The sequence below is a fragment of the Danio aesculapii genome, chromosome 3 (genome assembly GCF_903798145.1).
Source record: "Danio aesculapii chromosome 3, fDanAes4.1, whole genome shotgun sequence".
Taxonomy (NCBI): Eukaryota; Metazoa; Chordata; class Actinopteri; order Cypriniformes; family Danionidae; genus Danio; species Danio aesculapii.
In genome coordinates, this window is record NC_079437.1 from 9,614,930 (window position 1) to 9,641,210 (window position 26,281).

Consider the following 26,281-nt stretch of genomic DNA (forward strand, 5'->3'; position numbering starts at 1 on the left):
GGAGGTGTTCTCTTACGCTGAAGTACTAAGGATTAATTTTCCTCCTGACCCACTTATTGCAATATTAGGCTGGGCTCCTTCCCTTGAAAACTGTAGCTTGGATCAAATCCAGACAGTTCAATATGGAATGACTATGGCAAAAAAGGTAATATTATTGATGTGGAACAAAGAGTGTACACCTAAATTTGAAACATGGCTCACAGAGTATTGTAATGTACTACACATGGAAAAGATTAAATATGAGATTGCAGGTAAACCAAAGAAATTTTCAAAAATTTGGAAGCTCTTTTTTGAATGTCTACAGACTGACTAATGAAAACTGAGTAGTGTGGAAGATTTCATGATACATAGCAATGTGTACAAAATACAAATTTTCAATAATCAGGTATGTATAGGTGTTCATATATCCGAAAACGTTTTTATTATTATTATTATTATTTTTATTTATATATATATATATATTTTTTTTTTTTATCTCTTTTCCTTTTTAATTTTTTCTCCCTCTTTTTTGTTATCTGTATTGATTTGTACTCTCATATGTGTATATGCTCTATATGTAATGTACATATGCAGATATTTGACTGGACTTGTGAATATGTGCAGGTATAGATTTTTCATGGAGGAATATGATTACGTATCTGTACAGTTGTGGACGTGCATATGTATTTACATTTCAAATATGTGTACTTATTATTATTTGCTGGCATGGGAGGGATTTGGGGTTTGTTCTTTAAAATGTGAAAAACTTTAAATAAAATATATATATATATTGACTAGTTTTATCTGACTGCAGAGAAAAGCTCACCGGTGGAACGTTCCCCATGCCCATCTGAGGGTTGTGGGTCATAGGTGACGCAGCCCGAGGAGCTCCCACCTGCGACTGGGACATCTGCACGTTCTGCATGGTCACGGGGTTGAACTGGCCCATCCCTGCCGAACATGATGGGAAAAACACGTTAAAAAGGCAACAAGCTTTAATGTTCAATGGGAGATTAAAGCTTTTGAGCGATTCCTGCGTTTCCTGTAGGACCAGCCTGACCGCTTTCATTCTTCCCAAGTCAACATGAAACTGCAACCACAACCTACTTTCTGTATTGCTGTAACCGTTACATTAAGGCTGCCCAACATTTGTGTTGAGCTCTAGCTAAATTTTCAAAAGTCCAGAGAATATTAGACATGAAGTGTGTTCAAATGACCAGAAATGCGTGTTGTGTTTGTAATAAAGGGCAATTTTGTTTTAATGTTCACTTTCATACGAGCAAAATCCCAACAACGCTGACTATTTATTCATTTATTAATTCATTCATTCATGATTTAATGTCAAATCAGCAGCATTGGCTATTCTGATGGCAACACTTGTAGTAAATATTCAATATATTTGATTGCTTGTTTATTTATTTCCGCATCAGAAACTTAGGGCTAATTCATGGCAAGATTAGTATAGCAACATATTACATACTTATAATTTCAATAACAACTTCATATTTCAAGAGTTGATACAAATTAAATAAACACCATTTCATGATTTTTTTTGTTCAAATTCAATAAATAATTTTTATCAAAAAACAACATTGAATTTTTTGTTTCCATCAAGTTGTTAAAGTGGCTCATTGTAGTATTGGTAACCTAGCAACCAACAGTAAACAAGGCAAGCATAACAGAGTCACGTGGGTGTAATCTTACTCTACAAAAGGATTTATTCTGCAAATGCATCTCCCATTTTTCAAAACAAGTCTAAAACCACCTTAATCATAACTGTTTCTTAATCATTCGTTGCACGAAAAATATCCCTAATTAACAACAACACCGGTTATTAGAAATAAGATGTGTGCAAATGACTAGAAATGTGCTGTATTTTTAATAACGGGCAATTTTGTTTTTAATCTTTAATACGAGCAAAATCGCAAAAATGCTGACTATTTTTTCATTTGATTGTTTTAATTCCATATCAGCAGCATTGGCTACACTGAAGGCAACATATGTAGTAAATACTCAATATATGTTTTTATTTGTTTATTTATTGCCACATCAGCAACTTAGGGCTATTTCATGGCAAGATCAATACAGATAAAAACATATTACATACTGATAACTTCAATGACAACTTCATATTTCAATAAGAGTTGATACAAATTAAGTAAATAATATTTCATGATTTTTTTTGTCAGTTAAACTTTAATAAATAACTTAAATTGTTTGTTTCCATCAAGTTGTTAGAGTGGCTTACTGTAGTATTGGTAGCCTAGCAACCAACAGTAAACAAAGCAAGCATAACAGAGTCACATGGGTGTAATCTTACTCTACGAAAGGGTTTATTCTGCAAATGAATCTCCAATTTTCACATAAGTCTAAAACCACCTGAAGTGAGAGCAAAAAAAATTAGCGAATTAAATTGAAATACTCAATGTATAATTTACAATCATACCGGTTTCTTAATCATTCGTTGTACAAAAAAACTACACAAATAACAACAAAACTGATTATTAGAAACATGAAGTGTGTGCAAATGGCTAAAAATATGCGTTATGTTTGTAATAAAGGGCAATCTTGTTTTTAATGTTCACTTCAATACGAGCAATATCCTCAAAATGCAGACTATTAATTTATTTGTTTAAATGCCATATCAGCAGCATTAGCTTTACTGATGGCAACACTTATAGTAAATACTAAATATATTATTTACAATCATAACTGTTTCTTAATCATTTGTTGTACAAAAAATATAAATAAAAACAAGACAGATTATCAGAAACATGAAGTGTGTGCAAATGACTAGAAATATTGTAATAGAGGACAATTTTGTTTTTATTGCTCACTTTAATACGACCAAACGCAACGATGCTGACTATTTATTGATGCTTTAATGCCATAGTATGAGCAAAATGCTGCAGAATGAACATCTACCACAACAAGATGGTAAAAAATAAAGTCAAGAAATTAAAGACATGTTGAAAAATATAACAATGTTTTGCAGCCAACAGGTCTTTTAACATGAGATAGATACCATTTAGCAAGAATGTTTTTAAATTGACAAAAAGTATCTGTAAAAGCAATGTTGTCACCATATACTTAAATTCTAAATATAATATAATATAATATAATATAATATAATATAATATAATATAATATAATATAATATAATATAATATAATATAATAAATATTCTGGTGCATCAAAACAAATAATTTATGATTTCTGCCAAATCATGTGATGAAAACACTGCAGTTTATCAACAAAATAAATATTGAGTATTATTATAAAGATGTAACCTTATTTTTATCAAAAGGCACTTTAATTTTTTTTTTTACCAGACTCAAACTTTACTATGCAACCTAAACGTTTTCAAATGTAACGTCTGCCCTTTCAGAGATTATTAGAAACATGAAGTGTGAGCAAATGACCAGAAATGTGTGCGATACTTGCAATTTAGTCTTTAATGTTCGCTTTAATATGTGCAAAATTCTGCAGAATTCACATCTACAACTACAAAATGTGGTTTAGTACACTTTTTTAAAAATATAAGCGATGTTTTGCAGTCAATAGCTTTTTTTAGCGTGATAAATAACTACTATTTATTTAAACATTTTTTTATTGTCTCTAAAGTATCTGTAAAAGCAATGTTGTCATCAGATAATTACATTTTTTTTTACTATGATAATAATAATAAAAAAGCATTCTGAAACAAATCAACTAACTGATGATTTCTGCAGGATCATGTGATGGTGAATACTGTAGTAATGATGTTGAAAACTCAGTATTTCATCAACAGAATACATTCAAAAAGACATTTATAACTCCAACAATACTTAATATGACTTTATTTTTATCAATATCATAAGGGACTTCTTTCAAAAATCCCAAATATTACCATGTAAACTTAAAACTTCAATATAAATCAGTGTTCAACCAGAAAAAACACACATACCCTGAGGAACCTGCATCCGAGCCATCAACTGATTTGGCACATTGGACATGGAGACAGGTCCATCTGAGGAAATAAGGCATATTTTGAGTCGCTGTACTCATATCTTTAAAACAGCAGGCAGCATTAAACACTAAACGGCTACTAACTTGGTGGCCGGATGGCTTGTGCAGGCCCCATGGGGTTGGGCTGGGGAAGGCCAGGCTGCTGAGGACCCTGAGCGCCCATCTGCGGCTTTGACAGCCTGGACTTTCTCTTCTCCTCCAACTCCTTCTGGATCTTATAGATCTTCTCAGCCAGAAGGTGATAATACTCATCCTGAACACAAGAAGGAGACTTTGGCTGAGTGGCAAATTGTATGATCAGACGCAATGCTTTCCCACAGCGCTCTATATGCTAAGCATTTATTTAGTTATTGAACAAAAAGGCACATATTCATCTAAATGTCACTCCAGCAGGATGGATGTTGTTGTTTTTAGCTAACTGTACAGCAAAATCACACAAAATGTCTTATTTTTTTGACTTGCACTGAAATAAATCAGTTTTTAAGCAAATTTTACAGAACCGACATTCATAAATAATCCAGATAATGGAGTAAAAGGTATTTAAATGACTGAAAGGGCACCTATGGCAAAAAATCTACTTTTCAAGCTGTTTGGACAGACATATGTGCATGTATGGTGTATAGACCGTCATATTGGGGTGATATAAACACACCCAGTGCTTTTTTTTCAATTTAACAACATAAAAAACGGTGGACCAATTGGAGCGGTTTTCAAACCGACCGCAACTTTACATAGGAGAGCGGTCCCCCCGCCCACCAATATTGATTGACAGGCGCGTCATCATATCCTCAGTTTGTTGATTCACGTCTGCCAATTTCAGCGTGCGTCGAAGAGATATCACTAAAGAAACACCCTAGCTCTATTTTTAGATGCAAGGCTCTTTGGGCTCAACACAAGATCAATATTCTCCACATTATCGCTCTAATCGGAATTATTGGTTGTATCTTTAGGTAGGTTTGCAAACATGTGTACTTCTCATTGAGTCTACCTTATACTTCAGCCGTTTGCATTTCTCGCAATCCCAGAAGCTCCCTGTGATCTTAACTAGCATGCGTTTTAGAATTCTAAACATCGGTTTCTATCAGGGTACACTCAAGTCGACGGCTGGGCGCCGCGGACCGCTGCAGAAACCTATGTTTAGAATTCAAAAATGCGTGGCGTGACGATTCGGGACACTTCATGTCTCTGCCGCGCTACAGAGAGTGTCTGGTGTGCCGTGTCGCGGCTTCGAGCGGCGCATCCGGTGCCTCAGTCAAAATTAATTCAGTGTGCGTGGTTATTAGTTTCTGTGTACAAGCTCTGCACTTGAAACTAGCACACAGTTGGCTGTAAAACTGTACAAAGACACAAATGATTTTGTACTCTCTGCTTGGTCTGTGTCAGAGTCGTACATGTACGACTGAATGGTGATCCTCTCTCTCTCCTTCTCCGTCTGCTTGTCAGACTCTGTTGCAAACGCAGAGCGGGTGAGCTCATGGCCCCGCCCCCTTGTTACGTTGGCGGGAAGCCGAAACTAACTTACATGTGAAACAACACACCCCTAAATCAGCGAGCTGTGGACACGCCCCCAACATGACACACATTATACACATTATAATAAAAAAAATCTGAATTGTGTTTTAAACTGAAACTAAACTGGCACACTCAGAAGAACCATAATATTAATATTAAATCATAAAAAAGAGGTCAACTATGGGCCCTTTAAAGTTTTACTAAATTTGCTGAAAATGAACACTGATTTCCTTAACTCTCAATATTTCGGGTATCCTGTAAAACGTCAATATCTCTGCTCTCTAAATACGGTGTTAAAAGTAGTATAACAGTGACATAAACGCTGATCACTTGTCAAAGGGAAGCCCGGTTTCCACTAACAGCCACACAACTGGTCCAGCCAATCCTCTTGTCAGATGTGGCAGCGTTTTTTATGTAAACAAGCTAGCAGATCGCTTCAGAAAGACTGAATATTGTGAAAATCTTTAAGAAAATCTAAAAGTGCCTTTTAAAATATTTATTGAGGTATACTATACGCCTTTTAGTTACAAAAATATGCACTGAAAGAAAGTCTGAATGTAGCAGGAATGTTTACGTGTCTTACCCTGCTGTTGGCAGACTCGTACATGTCTCCCTCCACCTTCCGTGCATAAGCAACCAAATTCTCCATGCGTCTGTCTTTCAGTGCTGCAGGGTCTGGAGTCGGGAATATGGCTTGAACTCTGTAGGAGCATTAGGAGAATATGCTGTGTAAAAAAGCAGCATATGACAAAACACAATATTGATGTATGATCTGTTGAACTCACAGCTTGTGCACTAGGTGATTCCTCAGGTCCTGAGTGACATGCTCATGCCAGGGTTTCTTCATGCCGGGCATCGACAGCGGTGCAGCAGTGGGCAGATTCCCTGCACCGCCCATATTCGACCCGTCGGGCATCATCTGGCTGTGGGTGCAGGATAATAACATTAGATTATAAACAGGGCTTGACAAAGTTTTTAAACACCAGCCACTGTGGCTAGAAGATTTCCAACATTACTAGCCACTCGCCATTTTCACTAGCCACACTTTTGTTGTTGGGAAAATATATTTTATGTGCATAAATTTGACTTTGACATGCTAAAATGACTAGATTTAGATGTTGTGTTATGTCCACATGCCTCCTCATTCATTCCACTTTTTGTGTGTGTTGTGTATGAGCTTGCTCAATGTGCATGAGCTAATGGGTTGAGGTTTCATTGTCGCATTGCAATTAGTTTTTATTTCACATGACTTTTCAGGGCTCAAAATTAAGGATTTACCAAATTTATCTCTGACCACACCAAAAATAAATAAATTATTATTTCCTAGCCACAAATTTTAAATAATATGTCAAAAAAAGCAAAATATAGCTGTATACATGCACTTTTTAATTCAACAAATCTTCTTTAAAAAAATCTGACATTTAAAAACTATAATCGTCTAAAATATGCACAGTAATCGGTCCTGGCTAAAGGTCCCAGATCACCAGTAAACTACACATAAATGGGGAGTTCATCTCATATTAAAGCAAAGTTATTGAAAAAAAAAATAATTAGACCATATTAACAAAAACAACTGTAAGCAAAAGAAAGCAGGTTAAAAAAAACATACCGTGAGTGATCATGTACGCACACGGTTAATGTTAGCCCTGTAAATAATCGGTTCAAAGAATAATTAAAGCAAAAGCAGTGACCACTGCTGCTTACAAAAGGATTTTTTTTTTTAAATCAGGAGCTCTTGACAGCAGCAAGACTGTGGGTGCAGGATCATTTGTTTTTTAAAGAGAACCAAATCGCACCAGTTGTGTTTCCTTTAGGCACGGTAGCTTTGCGCAAGTAAGGGTGCTTTCACACCTGTGAATCGATTCATTTGTTCCTAAACAGGGATTAAAATTGTTATATTGTCTACGCCTACATGGACATCAGTAATAGAATTATTTGCCTTAATCTAATTAAGACAATAATAAGATTAAGGTGTTTACATGAGTTGCTTTTTGAATGTTCCTTTCATGATCCCATTTTACATGTTATAGCACATACTCCGATTATCGTCATTGCGTCACCGCGCTATCCGCATTTCCTCCGGAGTTTCATGCATTTTCGGGTGTTTTTTTTTTTTATTTGTGGACTTTACCTGCAGTTTGGCACTTTCATCCACGCACATTTCATGCATGCCCCCCGTGACAAATGAGATATTGGATGCAACTATGAACTGCTGGAAGAGTGTTGTTTTAATGGAAGTTCATACCGCATGCTGAAAGGAAGAACAAAAAAACCCTACGCATTTCACGATGCAGGTGTCTGTGGTCTGCACTGACTCGGTAGGTGCAGAGTGTCAAACAGCTGTGTGTGTGTGTGTGGACTATCCTGTCGCAAAACGCGGCGAAAAGTCCTACATGGCGGTAATATTTAGATTAAGGTGTTTACATGTCTGTACTGCACTTCAATAATGCGACTAAAATCGGCATACTCCACATGTCTTAATTCCATTTCTCTTTAATTCAATTCTGACCTTAATCTGACTTAAATAATCAAAAATCGCTGTTTACATGGTTAACTCTTAATCAGAGTATTGTCTTAATCACATTAAAATTGAATTATTGGTGTCCATGTAAACATAGTCATTGTTGCACTTTGTTCTTGGTGCAGTTCGCTTTCACACGGCAAAGTTTCTAAACGGACCAAAATAGCTAAAACAAGTCACGTGCGAGTAAACTCTCCTCACATTGGTCAGAGTTTCAGGGTTTATTTTGCAGAGTCCCGCTCAGCTGTCATGTGTCCTTATTTTAAATTATGACGATGAGCAATAAGACAATATCCGCGAAAAGCTGCACTTTCATTTTGAATGGTGACACCCACAGACGTAGTCACTAACTATAGAGCAGAGGTAAGACTCTCTCATACACAGCAGCTGGCTTATGCATTTTAGGCTTTACATTATAGAGAGAAATCCTTAACAGATAAACTACTACAGTTCTGTCAGTTTTCCTAATGGATAAACAGCTCTCATTAATAGTTCAGCATGTTTTTACTTTCGTATTTTACACGAAACACACAATTACCGGTAGGAATGACATCCCGCCATACTCATCATTCTCTCTTCATTTAGCTGTATATATGCCTATTACATATCCAGAATACACAGATATAGCCGAGCTCGGATCATATCACTTTCTCACTACAATGGATCCGCTCCAGAGTTATTTTCAATCGAGCAGAGACCACCTCATACAGGTGATCTTGGAGCGATTGTTTTGGCGTGGATCCGAGCTCCATTTCTGGATTCACATATGCCATACAAACCGCACTAACTAGGCAAACGAGACAGGTTCTGAAACAAAAGTCTAGGTGTGAAACCACCCTAAAGGGGAGAGCGCATGCTTTTTAACAGTCGTGCGCATAACATCACCTGTGCTCGCCAAGTGAACATACTCTCATTCGGCATTCACCTGCTTCCTTTTGCTTGCATGAACACAATTAGTTTTGTCAGTCTTGCTGCTTCTCGATTCTAATATCACATTTGCACGGATATTGGGCCATCTCTATTGTCGAACCCTGCTTTTAAGAAAACAACCATTTAGAAATTATATTCAACCAGCCAAAGTGGCTAGTGGGAGTGTCTGTCTAACCCGCCACAGCTGAAATCCGCATTTGGTGGGTGTTAATGTCAAGTCCTGATTATAAATGCTAACTCCAAATGCCTCCAAAAATGCTTAAGCAGGTTTTGGTGAATGTGGAAACCCTATGTCATTAGTAATATTAATATTCCTCGAAACACATACAATGTACTTTATATACACAATGCCAACCAGGGGTATGAGGTGGAAAAAAAGACAATTCCACGCATTTAGATTCTCACACACATACTGTATGCATGCCTTCTCTGCATTATATCCTGCAATGTGTTCAAATAGCCATAACATTGATGCAGTATTTCCACACAGATGGTTTCATTTTCGCATATGATACAGCAGCTTAAGGGGTAAAGTCTGGTCTCTCGCTGCATTTCCTTTATATGAATTACTGAAATCAATGATTCTCGAGGTAAAAAAATATGTATATTCTTATATCAAAACAAAAGAAATGCCACAAAATTTGCCATAAATGTCGCAAAAACTCACCACATAATCAATTTAGTCACTAAAAAAAAAAAATCAGATTTTTTTTTGGGGGTAAAATCCTGTAGAGACTGACTGCTGTAAAATCATAACACACCGACTCAACAGACACATGTTTCTGCAGTGTGACAGGTTAAAGGTGAAAAGGGGTGAATGGTGAAAAAGACTCACTTGCTGCTGAGGGATGAGGGGAGAGAGGAATCAGTGTGAAGGTTCGTCTGATCGGCCATACCGTTACCACCGATGTTCATCTGGTTAGAGCCTGAAGATGTGGTGGGAAACCAGACAGGTGTTACACATGAATACGCCACATGGGGAGCAGCATGAAGTCCCAATGCATATTGACCACAGATTCAGTCAAATGATCTTGGACTGACAATGATGCAGTTCATTCATGTCATCCATTCTATTTTGTCCGAAACACTGAAAATATTTTATAAACTGTTATCAGAATGATGCTATACTAATTCCCATGCACCCCTGTGTATGTTTTTGAACATATAGTTGAAGGCAAAGTTATTAGACCTCTTGTTAAATTCGAGTTCTTAAAAAAAAGCTTTTCTTTCAACACATTTCTAAACTTAATAGTTATAACAACTCATTTCTAATAACTTATTTCTGCGCCATGACGGCCGGTGTTGTAGTCATTTTTTGAAAGTGCATTTTATTTGGTTTAAACCAGAAGTGCCCAAACTCAGTCCTGGAGGTTCGGTGTCCTGCAGATTTTAGCTTCAACTTGCCTCAACACACCTGCACGGATGTTTCGGATTGGGGTTGTAACTAACTTTGCAGGACACCGGCCCACCAGGACCAAGTTTGGGCACCCCTGCTTTAAACTATTTTTAGTGTTTTGTTCTTTAATTTGAATGTGAACTTCATAAAGAGAAAATATCCAGTGAGCGGCAGTTCTGTGAGCGCAAATGCCTGGTTGATGCCAGAGGTCAGAGGAGAATGGCCAGCCTGGTTCCAACTGATAGAAAAGCAACAGTAAATCAAAATAACCACTTGTTACAACCGAGGTCTGAAGAAGAGCATCTCTGAATGCACAACACGTCCAACCTTGAGGCGGATGGGCTACAGCAGCAGAAGACCAACCAGGTGCCACTCCTGTCAGCTAAGAACAGGAAACTGAGGCTACAATTCACACAGGCTCACCAAAATCTAACAATAGATGATTGGAAAAACATTGCGACATTTGGAGGGGGTGGGGGGGATATTTTCTTGGCACACTTTTGGCTTAGTATCAATTGAGCATCGTGTCAACGCCACAGCCTACCGGAGTTTTGTTGCTGACCATGTCCATCCCTTTATGACCACAGTGTACCCAATCTTCTGATGGCTACTTCCAGCAAGATAACTTGCCTTGTCATAAAGCGCGAATCATCTCTAGACTGGTTTCTTGAACATGACAATGACTTCACTGTACTCAAATGGCCTCCACACTCACCAGATATCAATCCAATAGAGCACCTTTGGGATGTGGTGGAACGGGAGATTCACATCATGGATGTGCAGCCGACAAATCTGCAGCAACTGTGTGATGCTATCATGTCAATATGGACCAAAATCTCAGAGAAATGTTTTTAGTCCCTTGTTGAATCTATGCCACGAAGGATTAAGGCAGTTCTGAAGGCAAAAAGGGTCCAAGCCGGTACTACAAAGGTGTATCTAATAAAGTGGCCGCTGAGTGTATTTCTCAGAATAACAAAATATTGCAATGTCATATTTTGTTTCTATCAAGCAGCCCTAATATAGAGTAATTTTATATTAGCACATTGTGGCTAAAATCAAAGTCAGCCCTTTGCATGTTTAAAAAGATATATATATATATAATTTTATTTGCAATAATTATGCAATTGCACCTAAGCAAATAGCTCAAATAGCATGAAATATGGAAGTTATAGAATGACAGCAGCTTTCAAGGTTAATAATGAAAATGGAACAAAAAATATTCTGCTTTTCACCCAAATACTAATAACGATTTGACATTTCCATGTGCTGATACCTAATGCGGCCATGGAGCGCATCTGCTGTGTCTGCGTGGGCTGCTGTCCTGCGACCTGTGTCTGTGCAGCGGGCTGATTCCCGTACGGGAGGCCCAGCGCTGCGTACGCCCTCTGCATGGAGCTGGGGTCGATGTGTGTGCTGCTGCTGATGGCGGGCGCTGCGGGCTGACTCGTTCCCACCGGCCCCAGCGGAGACTGCATGCCAGGATTCGGGGAGCTCAGCATCGCTGCAAATCACACACAGAAGACATTCGGTCAAATATTCATGATTTAAATTAAAATGCAAGGCCCCTGCTGCTCCTTTAATATTGCTTAAAGCAGTGTTCTCAACCATGTTCTTGGAAGACCACCAGCTCTGCACATTTTCTATGGCTCCTTAACCAAACACACCTGATTCAGTTCATCAGCAGAGACAGAAAGACCTGTAATGAGTGTGACAGACGATGGAGGCATCCAAAACTTGCAGTGCAGGTGGTCCTCCAGAAGAGTGGCTGAGAAACACTGCCTTAAAGTACACAGGAAATCAAGACTAATCATATTTTGTTAGCTCACATTGCTAGTTTTGTAGTAAACAATTCATCTGTGTGTTTCATTATGAAAAAAAAATTGTTTGCCCTCATTATCTTTAATTAAAATCTGAAAATGCGCTTCCTGTTTGTTTTCAGTTAGATTCTCAGCCTGTGCCCGAAATTGCCTACTACTCAGTAGGTACTGCATTTGAATTTAAACATCCTGATGAAAAAAGGGACTAAGCCAAAGGAAAGTTAATAAATTAATTGAATATATTGTCTAGTTTGTTTTATTTATTTCATTTTGATAATGGAGCACGAGTCTAAAAAATAAAGCTGAATGAATGTTAACAAATTACACTAAAAAATCTCATAGAAGCTGTGGCTTTAGATTAGACTTAAAAACAACAAAGCAATAAAACATAAGCAATAACCTTGGTAAAATAACACAAGACCAAAAATCCTCACAATAGATCTCAAATACTGAATTTATAAATGTTTCTATAAAATGTGCTCTGAAAAATAAAATTAATTAATTTAATTAAAAATAAATAAAATAAATTAATAAATTAATTAAATGATTAACTGTTCTACATATAAAATCATTCAAACTGCAAACACAAGTGGCTGAGGAGGAAAGGCCATTTTGCAATGGCTGAGCACTTTGAGCAGCGGCGGAGAGCAGAACTGCAAGAAAGACGGAAAGAAGAACGTGCTTCTGTTGCCACTACAGGGGGATTTAAACGAGTCAGCGATCGCCTGTCCAATCAGACAGCAGGAGCCCTCTACGTCCCGCCCACCCCCTGTAAAAGGCTAGGGGGTGGAGCCCCTCCCCCGCAGTGTCAGATTACAGTCCCCGCTGCCTGCCGGAATCTGCTGCTGGTCTCATGCTTTCACATTCAGAGCGCAGCCGAGCAGCACACATGACCTACAGGTGGCAGCACTCAGGTGAACAAACACACACACGCAGTCTTAAAGCATGAGATGCACAGATACAAACCTGTGATTATACACTGAGAACGAACGCTTTTCTTTTTATTAGTGTCTTTATTTGTGCACTAATGAAAATCGTCATGATGCCAAAAATCTTAACACTCCTGATAAGAGACTACAAGTAGACTAAATATTGCTTAGGATGGATAAATAATTTTTTTTGTGAGATTTGGAAGTTATCCACACACTCAAAAAAAGAAGACATTTGCCGTTTGTTCAAATTAGTTATTTAAAATCAGCTGAATCAACACAATTCTTGAGATTTTTTTATCTTAACATAACTGTGTTGTGTTCAATCCAATTAAACTTGTATAAAAAATTAAGTTAACTTAATCCATTTGTGTTGAGACAACATAAAGGAACTGTATGGAACCCAATATTTTTTTTACAGTGTACCAAATAATGCCAGTGCTGGCTAGAAAGCAGAAAATGATGGTGTTTACAAGGACTTTTCCCAGTATCAAATGTTCTTATTACAATTAATTGCTAAATATTTTATCAGTATTTGGTATTATCACAAGATTTACCTAAGCTGCAAAAACAGTTATATCATCATGTAATTAAAAAAAAATACTTTAATGTAACAGGGTTTCTGTGGATTAAAAAGTCTTAAATTCCATAATATAAAAATAAGGCCTAAAAATGTCTTAAATCCGCATTTCAGAGATACTTTTAACATCTGATGCATCATTATGCAATCGAACCAACCATGGAAAGAAGGTTTTGTTTCCGTTTTGAAATCCACTTAAATCTCTTCGTCTATCATCAAGCAGGACAACATAGGCGGAACCAAAGTCCCTTGTCTTTGGCGGAAACCAAAATACACACAGGGATTTTGCTTACAAAATTAATGTTCGCTGGGACTTCGCTTGCATAAAGAGTTCGCTTGGATTTTGCTCTATAATAGCTTAAAACAGCTGTGTCAACCTATTCATTAACACATGCAGAAGTGGAGATGCACCAATTGACCGACCAAGGACCGGAATCTGGCGATTTTTCGTATGACCAGTTTGACGGTGACCAGTGTAGTATAGTGTTGTGATAGCGACGCCTGCTGACACTCACAGCTGTATTGGCGCTGAACTTTTTCCACCGCGTAAACTATTATAAATAAGATAAGTTCAACACTATTAAAAAAATGTAATCTAAACCATGTGAAACATTCTTTAGTTTCAAGCTATTTTCAAAATGTTTCTTAAAAAAGTTAGCATGAATAAACAATAAAGACTGATGTCTATCAGAATCTTTTTTTAAAAAGAGAAAACAGTCACGTTGGAGTTGTCAGTAAATGCGTTACCAGAAAAAGGTCAAATAAAATCAGAAAATAAGTATCAATAAAATAATAATAATAAAAATCTATACACATCAAATATTCTTATATTTAATTAAATAATAGGCATAAGTTATTGACATTGGAAAATCATGTTTTGTTAGTGTTTTTAATGCAGTTTGTGGCAACTGGTGTAACATTTGTATTATTGTATTAATAATAATAATGCTTTGAGGTTTTTCACACTTTATATGCATAATTAATAGTGTTTAGAATGGTCATTAGTTGTGATTAGTGTGATTAGTTGTGTGTTGCAAATTGTGTTGCTATAAAATTGGTCTTAAATTTCATTCTGTGTGGTTTTAAAAAATCTTAATATAACCCATAGAAACCTGCAGATACCCTGTGTATATAAGTTCAGCGCGAATAAATGTTTTAAACTAATTAAATTAAAAAAGCATGATAAAATACAATGGATAACACTTTATAATAAAGTCTCATTAGTAAACATTAGTTGATGTGTCAAAATCAACAGTGAGAAATAGCCATATTATAATTATGTTAAAGTTAATTAAACAGACACAACTACATTTGATTAGTTATTAACTTAATTTTATAAAACAATTGTGTCTTTTGATTTTAGGCTTGATGTTAGGCCTGAGTAAATGAGTATTTAACACCACTTAAAGTAAAAAATGCTTTTGTGGCTGTAATTAGATTGACTTTCGTTAAATGAACTGATGCTAAGAAATGAAGACTTAAATGTATGGTTAAAAAAAACAAAAGGCCTACAAATAATCACAGACTTTTTTGTCATAGGCCAGACAGCCATGAAATTGTTAATTGTTTTTAAATCTATTCATCTATTTCCACAATATAATAATAATTAATAAATAAATGTATTGTATATAGCGCCTTTAAAAGCTGTTTCTGAAAGTGCTTTACATACAATAAAGGAAGACATACATACAACATAATAGAAGACCGATTAATTAAAAGCAACCCTGAACAAAAAGGTTTTAACTAAAGATGCAAAAACAGCGTCAATCCTAATGTCAACTGGAAGTGAACGCCAGTGTCGCAGCATAATAAGAAAAAGCCCTGATATCAATATTGTGCATGTTCAATTTGACGACAGATTGAATTATTGAATATCTGCATATGTTTAGTTAATGTAAATGAGAGGATGACTTACGCTGCTGGTTTCTCTTATCACTGGCGTTTTTCAGGGGTAGACAGACAGGGCAGTCGTGCCGGGTGCAGTTCTTCCAGTGCGAGATGATTTGTCTTGATGAGGCGCAGTGAGCCACTGTAAAAACAGACCAAAAATAATTCAAGCTTCAAAAATGTTACTCTATTTTACAAACACACAAGTAAATGAATGAAACAAACACCAAACTGTTGTAGTAACTAAAACAAAACATGAGCTGTGCCATGTTGGATATGTGTGAGTTATTAGGTGGTTAGTTACTAAGGAAACTGCGACTTTTTTATTTAAAGTTGATTAAATCGAAACAGAACAATATGTTTAGGTAGCATTTTTAATCACGAGACATCACTCAAAAAAAACTTCACAGCTCAAATAATGCGTTTATCAAAAATAATCGGCTTTGTCTGCGCCAATAGCCTAGTGGTTAGTGCGTTAGTGGTTAGTGCCTCTCTTTGCTCCCAACCCTTTCCTGTCTGTAAATCTCAACTGTCCTGACAATAAAAGGTGAAAACGACTAAAAAAATAATTATTTTAAAAAATTTAAATAAACAGCTTTATAAAATCGTAAACGTTAAGATAATATTATTATCTGGATTATTTATTTATAGATTTCATTCAGACCTTTAATTTGTTTAAAAACCAAAAGAATTTGTTTAAAGCAGGGGCATTGCTAGACAAAGCTGCCCCTTAAAAAACAGCAGTGCGTGAGGCGCGCAGGTAGGCATGGGCTGATATAAGATTCGGACGGTATAATAACCTTACAGTTATGCTTACACATACCTTATGAACGGTATAGCATAACAATCTGGCGGTTTTAAAACCTTGACTTTTCCAAACTGTGGTATACCTTGAAAACGGTTATCATCCCATGCCTATGCGCAGGAATGTTGTTGTTTTGTTTTTTTGCACACACGCTCAGTTTTGTTTTTTAGTAAACTACACTGCTTTCACCAGCGTTGGTTTTGTTGCATATAGGAGTATAATGTCTTTATTCTGGGATTACCACTCTTGATAAATACACTTGCTAATGAAGTAAATCATATCTCAAATATCTGTGGGGGCAGCAGTCTTAGGACAGAACTTCAGACTTCCCTCTCCCCAGATACTTCTTCCCAAGGTGTTCCCAGGCCAGCCAAGAGACATAGTCCCTCCAGCGTATCCTGGGTCTTCCCTGAGGCCTCCTCCCGGTGGGACACGCCTGGAACACCTCCCTAGGTAGGCGTCCTGGAGGCATCCGAAACAGATGCTCGAGCCACCTCAGCTGACTTCTCTCGATGTGGAGGAGCAGCGGCTCTACTCCGAGCTCCTCACCCTGTCTATAAGGGTGCGCCCTGCCACCTTGCGAATGAAACTCATTTCAGCCGATTGTATCCGAGATCTTGTCCTTTCGGTCATGACCATAGGTGAGAGTAGGAACGTAGATTGACCGGAAAATCAAAAGCTTTGCCTTTAGCTAAGCTCCTTCTTTACCATAACGGACCAGTACATCAACCGAATTACTGCTGCCGCTGCACCGATCCGCCTGTCAATCTCACGCTCCATGCTTCCCTCACTCGTGAACAAAACCCCAAGATACTTGAACTCCTACACCTGGGGTAAGGACTCTCCTCAAACCTGGAGATGGCAAACCACCATTTTCCGGTGGAGCACCATGGCCTCGGAGGTGCTGATTATCATCCCAGCTGCGTCACACTCGGCAGCAAACCGCCCCAGTGCATGCTGAAGGTCTATGTTCGAAGAAGCCAACAGAACGACATTGTCTGCGAATAACAGAGATGAAATCCTGTGGTCCCTGAACCGGACCCCCTCCAGCTCAAGGCTACGCTTTGAAATTCTGTCCATAAAAATTATGAACAGAATTGGTGACAAAGGACAGCCCTGCCGGAGCCCAACATGCCCTGGAAACAAGTCGAACCAAGCGAACCAAACTCCTACTCTGTCAAGGGTTGTCTCGTCCCTGTATGAACAAAGCGTCTCTGACCCCATACTCCCACAGCACCCTCCACAGAATGCCACAAGGGACACGGTCGAATGCCTTCTCCAAGTCCACAAAACACATGTGGACTGGTTGGGCATACTCCCATAAACCCTCAAGCACCTTGGTGAGAGTATAGAGCTGGTCCAGTGTGCCACAGCCCAGACGTAAACCGCATTGTTTCTCCTGGATCCTAGGTTCAACCTAGTTAGTTATTTGTATAAAATCAATATCACATTTGCGATGGCACTGAAAAGCTGAAATTCTAGAAAAACGTCACTGCTAGTTCACTATATCATTTCTTATTATAAAAAATCCATACAGGTTTGTTACTTTTATAAATTGAATTAAATGACAATTCTTACTGCATTCTAACATGATTCATCCCAAGAATGAAGACGAGAACGACCTACATTAGTCAAACGTCACATTTCTGATCAAATTTCACCAGGTATATTACTAATCAATCAACTCAACAGTTTTATCTAGTAGCTAAAGGAAATTATAGTAAGCTACTGACAACATGTATGTAAGAAAACAACCCTAAAATTGACTGGAATTTCTGCACAAGCCAACACAGAGGAATGATGAAAATTGATGTCACACTCTACAGTACAGTCAGTGAGACAGATTATAATGCAATCAATGTAGTTTTGAGACAGTCATGCCAAAATCGCTTGTTTTACCAATCATTTTCCCAGTTTCTGCTGTGAAAATGTGCAGATGAGTCCAGAGTGGGCAGTGTATTATAATAAGATCCACAGATATGTCTCCAGCTCTCCAATAACAAGATTCAAGTACCAGTAGTAAATGAGAGACACGTTGCATTCTTAAATGAACAAGATTTGCTAACCTACATTAGTTTTTAACACAATGGGGAAATAGCTTTGGCTTTGTGACATTATGTCCAATAATATAAAAGGCTTCAGTGTTCCTGACTCCATCATACTTAGAAAGTGAGACCGCAAGAGCCATGAGTGGGTTCCCATGTTTACACGAAGCCTGAGTGCCTGGCCAGACAGTTCAACAACACGGCGATGTACAGTCATCCCCAAAATATGGTTGTGGACAAAGAGAGAGACATGTGCTTGGAGGAAAAAGCTCCAACAGTTCCAGCGTTATGGATGAGACACTTGCAGTAAATACTTAAACATAAATCCACAGAGAATGCATAATAACTTGACTTCTGGTTGATCATTTGGTATCAGAAGTGGCTTATATGAAAGGAAAAGTCCTCTAGATTACGCTTATTTGACCAATATAAAATATGATCATGCCTTGATTTTTATTTATTTAATTAGGACCGTAAGGTCTGACTTTGCTGAAACAAAAGTCTTGTCACTTAACAGAAATAATAAACAGTATATAATATAAAGTAATAGTGCAGTGGAAACAGAATGAATATTGTGTCTGACTCCCATGAGCTTGGAGGACTGCATCCATACATCTCTGAATGACTCAAATCACTTATTAATAAAGTCATCTGGGATGGCCAAGACAGCGTTCTTGCAGGACTCCCAGAGTTCATCAAAATTCTTTGGATTCATCTTCAATGCCTCCTCCTCCATCTTACCACAGACATGCTCAATAATGTTCATGCCTTGGGACTGGGCTGGCCAATCCTGGAGCACCTTGACCTTATTTACTTTCAAGAACTTTGATGTGGAGGCTGAAGTATGAGAAGGAGCGCTATCCTGCTAAAGAATTTGCCCTCTCGTGAGGTTTGTAATGTAATGGGCAGCACAAATGTCTTGATACCTCAGGCTGTTGATGTTGCCATCCACTTTGCAGATCTCTCGCCTGCCCCCAAACTGAACGTAACCCAAACCATGATTTTTCCTTCACTAAACTTATACTTAAACTTATATATATTTAATATTTTTAAATATATATATATATATACATACATACATATTTATTAACTCTCAATAAATGGTTTATTTATAGGTCGAGCCTTTGATGGCAACATCTTTAAACCTCTTAATATGTAAAAATCAATAAAACACACACCAAGGCACTTAAATACTTGATAATTTTTTTTACTACATTCTGAATTTTGTGAAAGCCTGATTTATATTTGATATTATATTTTAAAGGAAAAAAATAAACATGCGTTATAGATGGGACCAAAAACTATGTGAAATTACAGTAAACAAAATAACCTGCAGAAAATTGTGAATTAAACTGCAGATGCTAAAAGAATAATAAAAATAATAAGAGTTGCTTTCTATAGAAAAACTATTTTAAATAATTTGACATTTTTATATTAATGAGGAAAAAGTTACAGATGTGAAATTGGCACTTGTGTGACTTTGGTAAATCAAATATAATAGTCACATAATTGAAAACATTTACAGTACAGTAAAATACAAGGCTACACAAACAACTTAGAACGGGTTTAAATTAAGTCTTAAGGGAAATTAGGTTTTCACCAAAATGGTGCTTTCTAAATTAGTTGAAACAACTTTGAAAGCAATATTTTGGTGAAAAATGTAATTTTTTTTTCATGGTTGGGTTACATTTGCATGGAATTGCTCGCTCACAGACAACACTTTCTGTCAGCTGGAATCGATTATACATTTACAAAAGGGGTGGTATTTTGCCTCTCACCTTGGCAGGATTTTCCCGCCTGGCAGTGGGTCATGTGGTTGAGGACGTTCTTCATGGTGCGGCAGTGGGGCAGGGCGCAGGCGCGCACCTCTCCGTTGGCCTGCTCTCGCCGCTGGCACTTGTGGGCGTGAAGCAGCAGGACCAGCTGCTGCTGGATCAGTTTGCGCTTCTCTGGGTCGGCCGTGGGGCCTGCCGAAACTCCCTGTCCCGGGACCATGCCCACCGAGGGCACCTGCTGCTGCAGCTGGAGGAACAACTTCAGGTTACATACAAGTTCTCTGCTTTCCTCATTTAAAGAAACACAGCCTTTAACGTACTGCAGTTGGTTAAAACAAAACCCTTACGCCACAAAAGGCTGTAAAGCTGTGATTTTTATCCACAGAGGTGTTAAGTGTCTATTTTACACCATCAAAACAGAGTTAATTGAGTACTGTAGAGTAAAAATGAATGCAGGAGTTTTATTAAAGAAATATGATTAATTGAGTATTATCTGGTATTTTTAAATCGTGTGGCTTTAACTCAAAGTACATGGTTTATTGGTTAAATGGCTTGAATAAATGGTTTAAACCTTGTATTTTATTCAACTTGACTACCCTTTCGTTATGTTTGTGTCTGGTTTGCCCCATTGACTTCCATTATAACCACATTTTTTGATTGCAAAGCCTTGACAGTATATAATCATGCAACCTTGATTGTTGGTGGTTTTTCCTGTTGGGAAGAGGTACAATTTGTCATTTTTACTGTTGACAGAGTTTCTGCAGTTTTCTTCAAGTCAGATGTAAGACTTTTATGACCATTTTAAGACCATTATAAATAAAATTTTAAACTTAAGGAGGTCGCACAGCGGATACGCTGCTCTGCGACACGCCATGTCATGCCACACAGCTCCATGCACTTTAGAATTCTAACCATAGATTTCTACCAGGGTACGCACACCGGTGCCGCAAGTCGGCGGCTGTCTGCGGCACCCAGCTACAACAATGTTCAAATTTCTGCCTCACCAGAGAGCGCCATCTGAATAGTTTCACTTTTAATAACATGCGAATGTGTGCGTCTGGTATGCGATACTTCGCTGAGCGGCGCATCTGGTGTGCGACTCGCTTTATACAGGGCTAAACACTAATGATTTTTTTTCTCCTTTAAATATTTGTTGTATTAATGAAAGATCATTTAAAGGAAGTTGTTGCTTTAGTTTTATTTCACTGATTAATTAGGATAATTTGGTGTAAAAATGTGTAGCAGCTTTTGTGAATTGTATCTCTTTGCAACAAAAAACAAAAAGTCTTGGCTTACTGGTGGATTACTGGTGATTGGGTGTCGGCCCGATTGGGTAGCATTACTTGGACACAAGAAAACGAAAACCTGTTTAAAATGATTTAAGACCTACATCATTTAAGACCCCGTGGACACCCTGGCTGATCCTCAGTTAGCAACATTAACCCTTTAGATAGGCCTGTGCAACAAGTTTTTATATGGAGTTCTGTGGAGTTAAACAGCAAATTATAGTTTGCGTTCATAAATACACACACTATGTTTATTGCGTTCTAAGAGCTGAGCTGCTTATTTTGATTTTCTCAGACATATCAAGGTAAGTGTGCAAAGGTCTCTCCCTCACACACTCACACACACATAGGACTATAAAACCCAGAAACAGCTTTTTTGCACTGCAACTGATGATCAACAGTAAAAATAATAAATTGTAACTCTTTCCAACAGTGAAAAACCACCAACAATCAAGAATGCATGATTTTTTAGGTGGCATGGCTTTGCAATCAAAAAAATTTGGTTATAATGGAAGTCAATGGGGCAAAAACAGCCCAAAACACAACAAAAGGGTACTCATTTTGCCCAGAGAGTATTTGTTTTAAAAATTTCAAAGCATTTTCCCAAAATATGTGTCAAAATAAGATCACCAAAAAAATTTCATTTGCTGAAACACAGAGAAACTTGTGGCAAAATAAGCCTCAGAATCACCCCAGAGTGGATGAAAACATCCCTAGAGCACACAAGGGTTATAATATGTGAAAAATCTAATAAAAAACGTAATCAATAAACATTAAACATTTAAAATTACACTTTATTTTTTTATCTTGAAGCAATATAAAATAATTTATTCACATGATAACAGAACTGAACTTTCACCATCATTATTACCCTAGCATCACATGATCCTTCAGAATTTAAAAAAATCATATTAAAGTAGAAGTAATGATAAAAAAAGAAACTGCAGCACATAAAAATGAGGACGCTTTTAATTTTAGACTTCATTCAGCCAGTTTAACCACACAGGGATATAAACGTGCACCTAAATTAGCTTAGTAAATGAATGAATGGCTACTGAATGGATGTGTGACGTAGAGGCTGAGAGTGCTGTGGACTGAACCTGAGCCAGCTGTGGAGGGTTTATACTCACCAGATTTGGCACGCTGGAAGCACCCTTCAGGGTGGGCTGGAGGCTGTTGGGAAGAGCTGCCTTGTTCTGCATCTGAGCGTTTAATCCAGCGTTGGACATCTGCTGAACCGAACCCTGTACGTACTGCTGCCCGAAAGGACCATTAGCTGTTGCAAGACCCATCTAAGAAAAAATAAATAAATAAATCAACATAAATAAACTTTAATAGTTCTCCTTTGCTTCAGCTGATGGCTAAATTAGCTTGAGCAGTTCAGTTTAGATTCATAGAGAGCAGTCACGGCGTTCAGTGGGCACACGGTCCAGTGTATAAGTGTAACCAATCATTCATAGGTCAAAGAGTGTACTAAAAGATACTGTCAACAGCTGCTCAGTGACATCCGTCTGCTCGCAGATGAGTAGGGGATACTGTCTTGCCTTTCAATGCAGAAGAGTTGAGTGTCTGCTCTTCATAAAAACAGCTGATTACAGATGCATTGATGATAGCATTTCAACAGTCACATAATATACAGTAAGTTTTTTTAAAAGGTTTATAATGCGCACCATTGTTGTGTTTATTAGACCAAAATATAGTACGTTTGAGAAAATAGTTCAAATGTAAAATACAGATTTCCTATTTCTCTAATTGACTTTAAATTCATTCATTCCCTGTGTAAACGTTTGAAAGATTTTATTTTTTCTAAATTCTGACCAATAGAAAGGATTAAAATACTAGCACAGTTTTTATATATCAATATAAGAATCTTTACGAATCAAATAACTATAATATAATTAAACCGAAATATTATACTGGCACAATAACTACTAATCATTCAAAAAAGTAACTTCACCTAAACTTTTAAACAGTGCTGCAATATTTTACAGATTTTTAAAGATTTCTTTAAACTTCATTTTAAGGTACAATTCTTGCCATTATCAATCCATTAGGTATGATTTTGGCCTCAAACTCTTAATTTGCATTAGCTTATTAATAGTTATTAAAGTAGTAGTGAAGCTTTACTCGTAGTAAGTTAATACACACTACAAGTGACTCACAGAGACAAAGCGGCAAGCGACCATTCATTTTAACAGAGCGAGCAACTTCCGGCGTCCACAGTCTGCATGAGCGATAGCGACCGTTGGCGACCAGGTGGGCGTGTCGAGCGACATGACAAGGTTGAGAATTCTTCAACTTTCTACAAATGAAGAGTGACTTTCTTGAGCGGCAGCCAACAGGAGCAACAGTAGAGCTGACATGATCCTTTCTCAGCCCGCTCAGAAACCTATTGTATTCTCCATGCTGTTGACCTACACAGACCTGCGTTTGCAGCAAATAGCCATCCAGTAAGACAGACAGCTACAAAGTCGCTGCTAGTGTGAATGAGGCATTAAGAGTTAAGGCTGATTTTTACTTCTGCGTCAAACGCACGCGCACGGTCTTGCGCAGCGGTCGCATAGCCCTCGCTGCAGCTGACGCTCACCTCTCAAAGAATTTAACTACACGTCGCAACAACATGTAGCGCAACCCCTATGATTGGTCAGTTTGGTAATGGTGACAAACATGGGCGGTGCTAATAGCCGCAAGCCTAATGGAGCGAGTGTTTACAAGTGCCGAGTCCTGAGAAGAAGCTCCAGATGAAAACTCTTGTTTTTTTTGTTCACCTTATGATTAAAGTTGTTGCACGTCTGCTGGTTCCCGACTTTGAATGAGCGAGTTTTAGATACTTGTAGCATTCAGAAAAAACAAAGCACACGTAAAGAAACTGGAAAGGAAGACAAAAACCTACTGCCTGTTTAGGCAGTGTTTAGGAAGTGTTATTGCAGACCAACACAAAGAAGTATAAGAGCACAACTATGCGCAAGGCATGCACCACTCGCTGCTGAAGCATAAGGGGCCGATCACTCCGAACGTTTTTGCGTTGAGAGGCACCTTTTTTTTTTAAGTAATTTGCTAAAAGCTGCAGGCGTTTTGCGTGCTGCTTATGTGCCCTGTGCGCCTCGCATTTTACCTGCTTGCTGCGCCACGCGTTTTTGCAATTGCACACTGTGCGCTCGCTAGGGCTGGGCGGCATATCGAGTTCTGGGAATATATCGATATCATTCCCCAACGCAACGCAGTACTATCCAATATCTGTCATATCGATATGGTTTGAGGCCACACGTGCGCATTCTGCCGAAACAGACCACTCCAAGGTAGCACGCGATCTCCACTCGCACAAATGTGCGCATGCGCAAATGATTGATTCACTCCCCGAGTCATACAAGAGATTTGTTCAAAATGAACGAATCGTTCAAGAACGACCCATTACTGGCGCAACATGGAGGAACATGCAGTGCCGGTGTGGTGAGAAATCTATCTGACTCCCCCTCGCGTGCACGCATGTCATAAAGCGCATACAGCTGTCACAGCGGTTTATCAGAAACCTTTTATCCATCATTTCCTCCGCAATTGACAAGCAGCACCTGAATATGTTCAAAAGAATTAATGCCAAAATGGGATGAATTTATACCGCATTTCGAAAGTGAAACCACCTCATATTCACTGATTAGAAGTTCAGTATTTTTTACACGACGGTCTCTTCTTTCCATTTAAGCTATAACACATTTAACTCTGTGTTCTGGTGTGTTATAATGACTCTTTACATTTATATGCTTAACCAGCATTTCATCAAAGTACTCTAAAACCACTTTGTTACTTCTCATATCTATAGTCTATTCGTTTTCATCTCCTTATCTAATATTTAGTAAAACAAGTTTAGTCAAAACAAAAGAAAATGTGTAAGATTTTTTACATGGATATGTAAAAAATGGATATGGATATGTTCGATATGTGCACTTTAATAATTGTGCACAATACATGCATCTAAATGTGTAACTAAAAAACATATAGAGCTGATTTAATTGTTGTTTATAAAAATTATTATTTTTTTTTTAAATCACACAACTGTGGTATACAGGATTACTACTAACAGCACTGTAATTGTGACATAAAATACTGTTTCATATTTACATTCAATGTGGTTCTTTTCTATCCGACAACACTTTGTTGTGTTACTATTTAAGTGCGTTTCTTTTTTGCTCTGACAATGTAGCTGTGTTTTCTATTTATTGTTTCTATTGTTTTCTGTTTACTGTTATTTGCACAACAGCAGGAAAAAACCCTGTACTGTATTTATATATCAAAGATTTTGTTTATAATTTGAAATGTTGTACAACATAGTTTAAGCAGGAGAAAAACCTGTACTGTATTTTATTTATCAAAGATTTAGTGCAGCTGTTATATTATGTGCAGCTATTTATTTATAAACAGGGAGGAAAACCCCTGCGTTTGAATTATATTTTGCTCAAAAAATGTTTAATAAAGTTTTAATAAAGGCTTTAACTCTCAAGTAACCATTAATGGGAAAATACCGGATAGATATCGAATACCGTCATTCCTCCTAAAAATACCGGGATATGATTTTTTGCCCATATCGCCCAGCCTTAGCGCTCGCAGTTGAAAAAAATTCAACTATGAGCGAAAAAAACTGCGTTACGCGAGTCATGTCTTAATCATTTTCCAAACAAATGAAAGCAGAGGCGGGGTTTCCGTTGAGGTGACAGCAGTGTTTTTGTTAAGACGACTACAGAGAGTTTTGTAGATTGAGGAGAGACTTGTGGTTGCCGTTTTGAGTTATCCAGTGATGATTGAATCACAAATCTTGA

The 26,281-nt window shown here is 37.7% G+C and overlaps 1 protein-coding gene across 4 annotated transcripts in view; it reads right to left on the minus strand.

Moving 5' to 3' along the window:
• The window catches only part of crebbpb (CREB binding protein b), an 86,421-nt gene that overhangs the window by 22,647 nt on the left and 37,493 nt on the right, over window positions 1-26,281 (minus strand). For all 4 annotated transcript variants that reach the window (XM_056453105.1, XM_056453103.1, XM_056453104.1 and 1 more), the window contains exons 3-12: window positions 22,601-22,762; window positions 20,188-20,431; window positions 15,588-15,701; window positions 11,620-11,847; window positions 9,786-9,876; window positions 6,285-6,422; window positions 6,083-6,200; window positions 4,072-4,240; window positions 3,926-3,988; window positions 806-930 (exon numbers count right to left, since the gene is read on the minus strand). In XM_056453105.1, coding sequence (XP_056309080.1) covers window positions 806-930; window positions 3,926-3,988; window positions 4,072-4,240; window positions 6,083-6,200; window positions 6,285-6,422; window positions 9,786-9,876; window positions 11,620-11,847; window positions 15,588-15,701; window positions 20,188-20,431; window positions 22,601-22,762 — 1,452 coding nt within the window. The remainder of the gene's footprint in view (window positions 1-805; window positions 931-3,925; window positions 3,989-4,071; window positions 4,241-6,082; window positions 6,201-6,284; window positions 6,423-9,785; window positions 9,877-11,619; window positions 11,848-15,587; window positions 15,702-20,187; window positions 20,432-22,600; window positions 22,763-26,281) is intronic.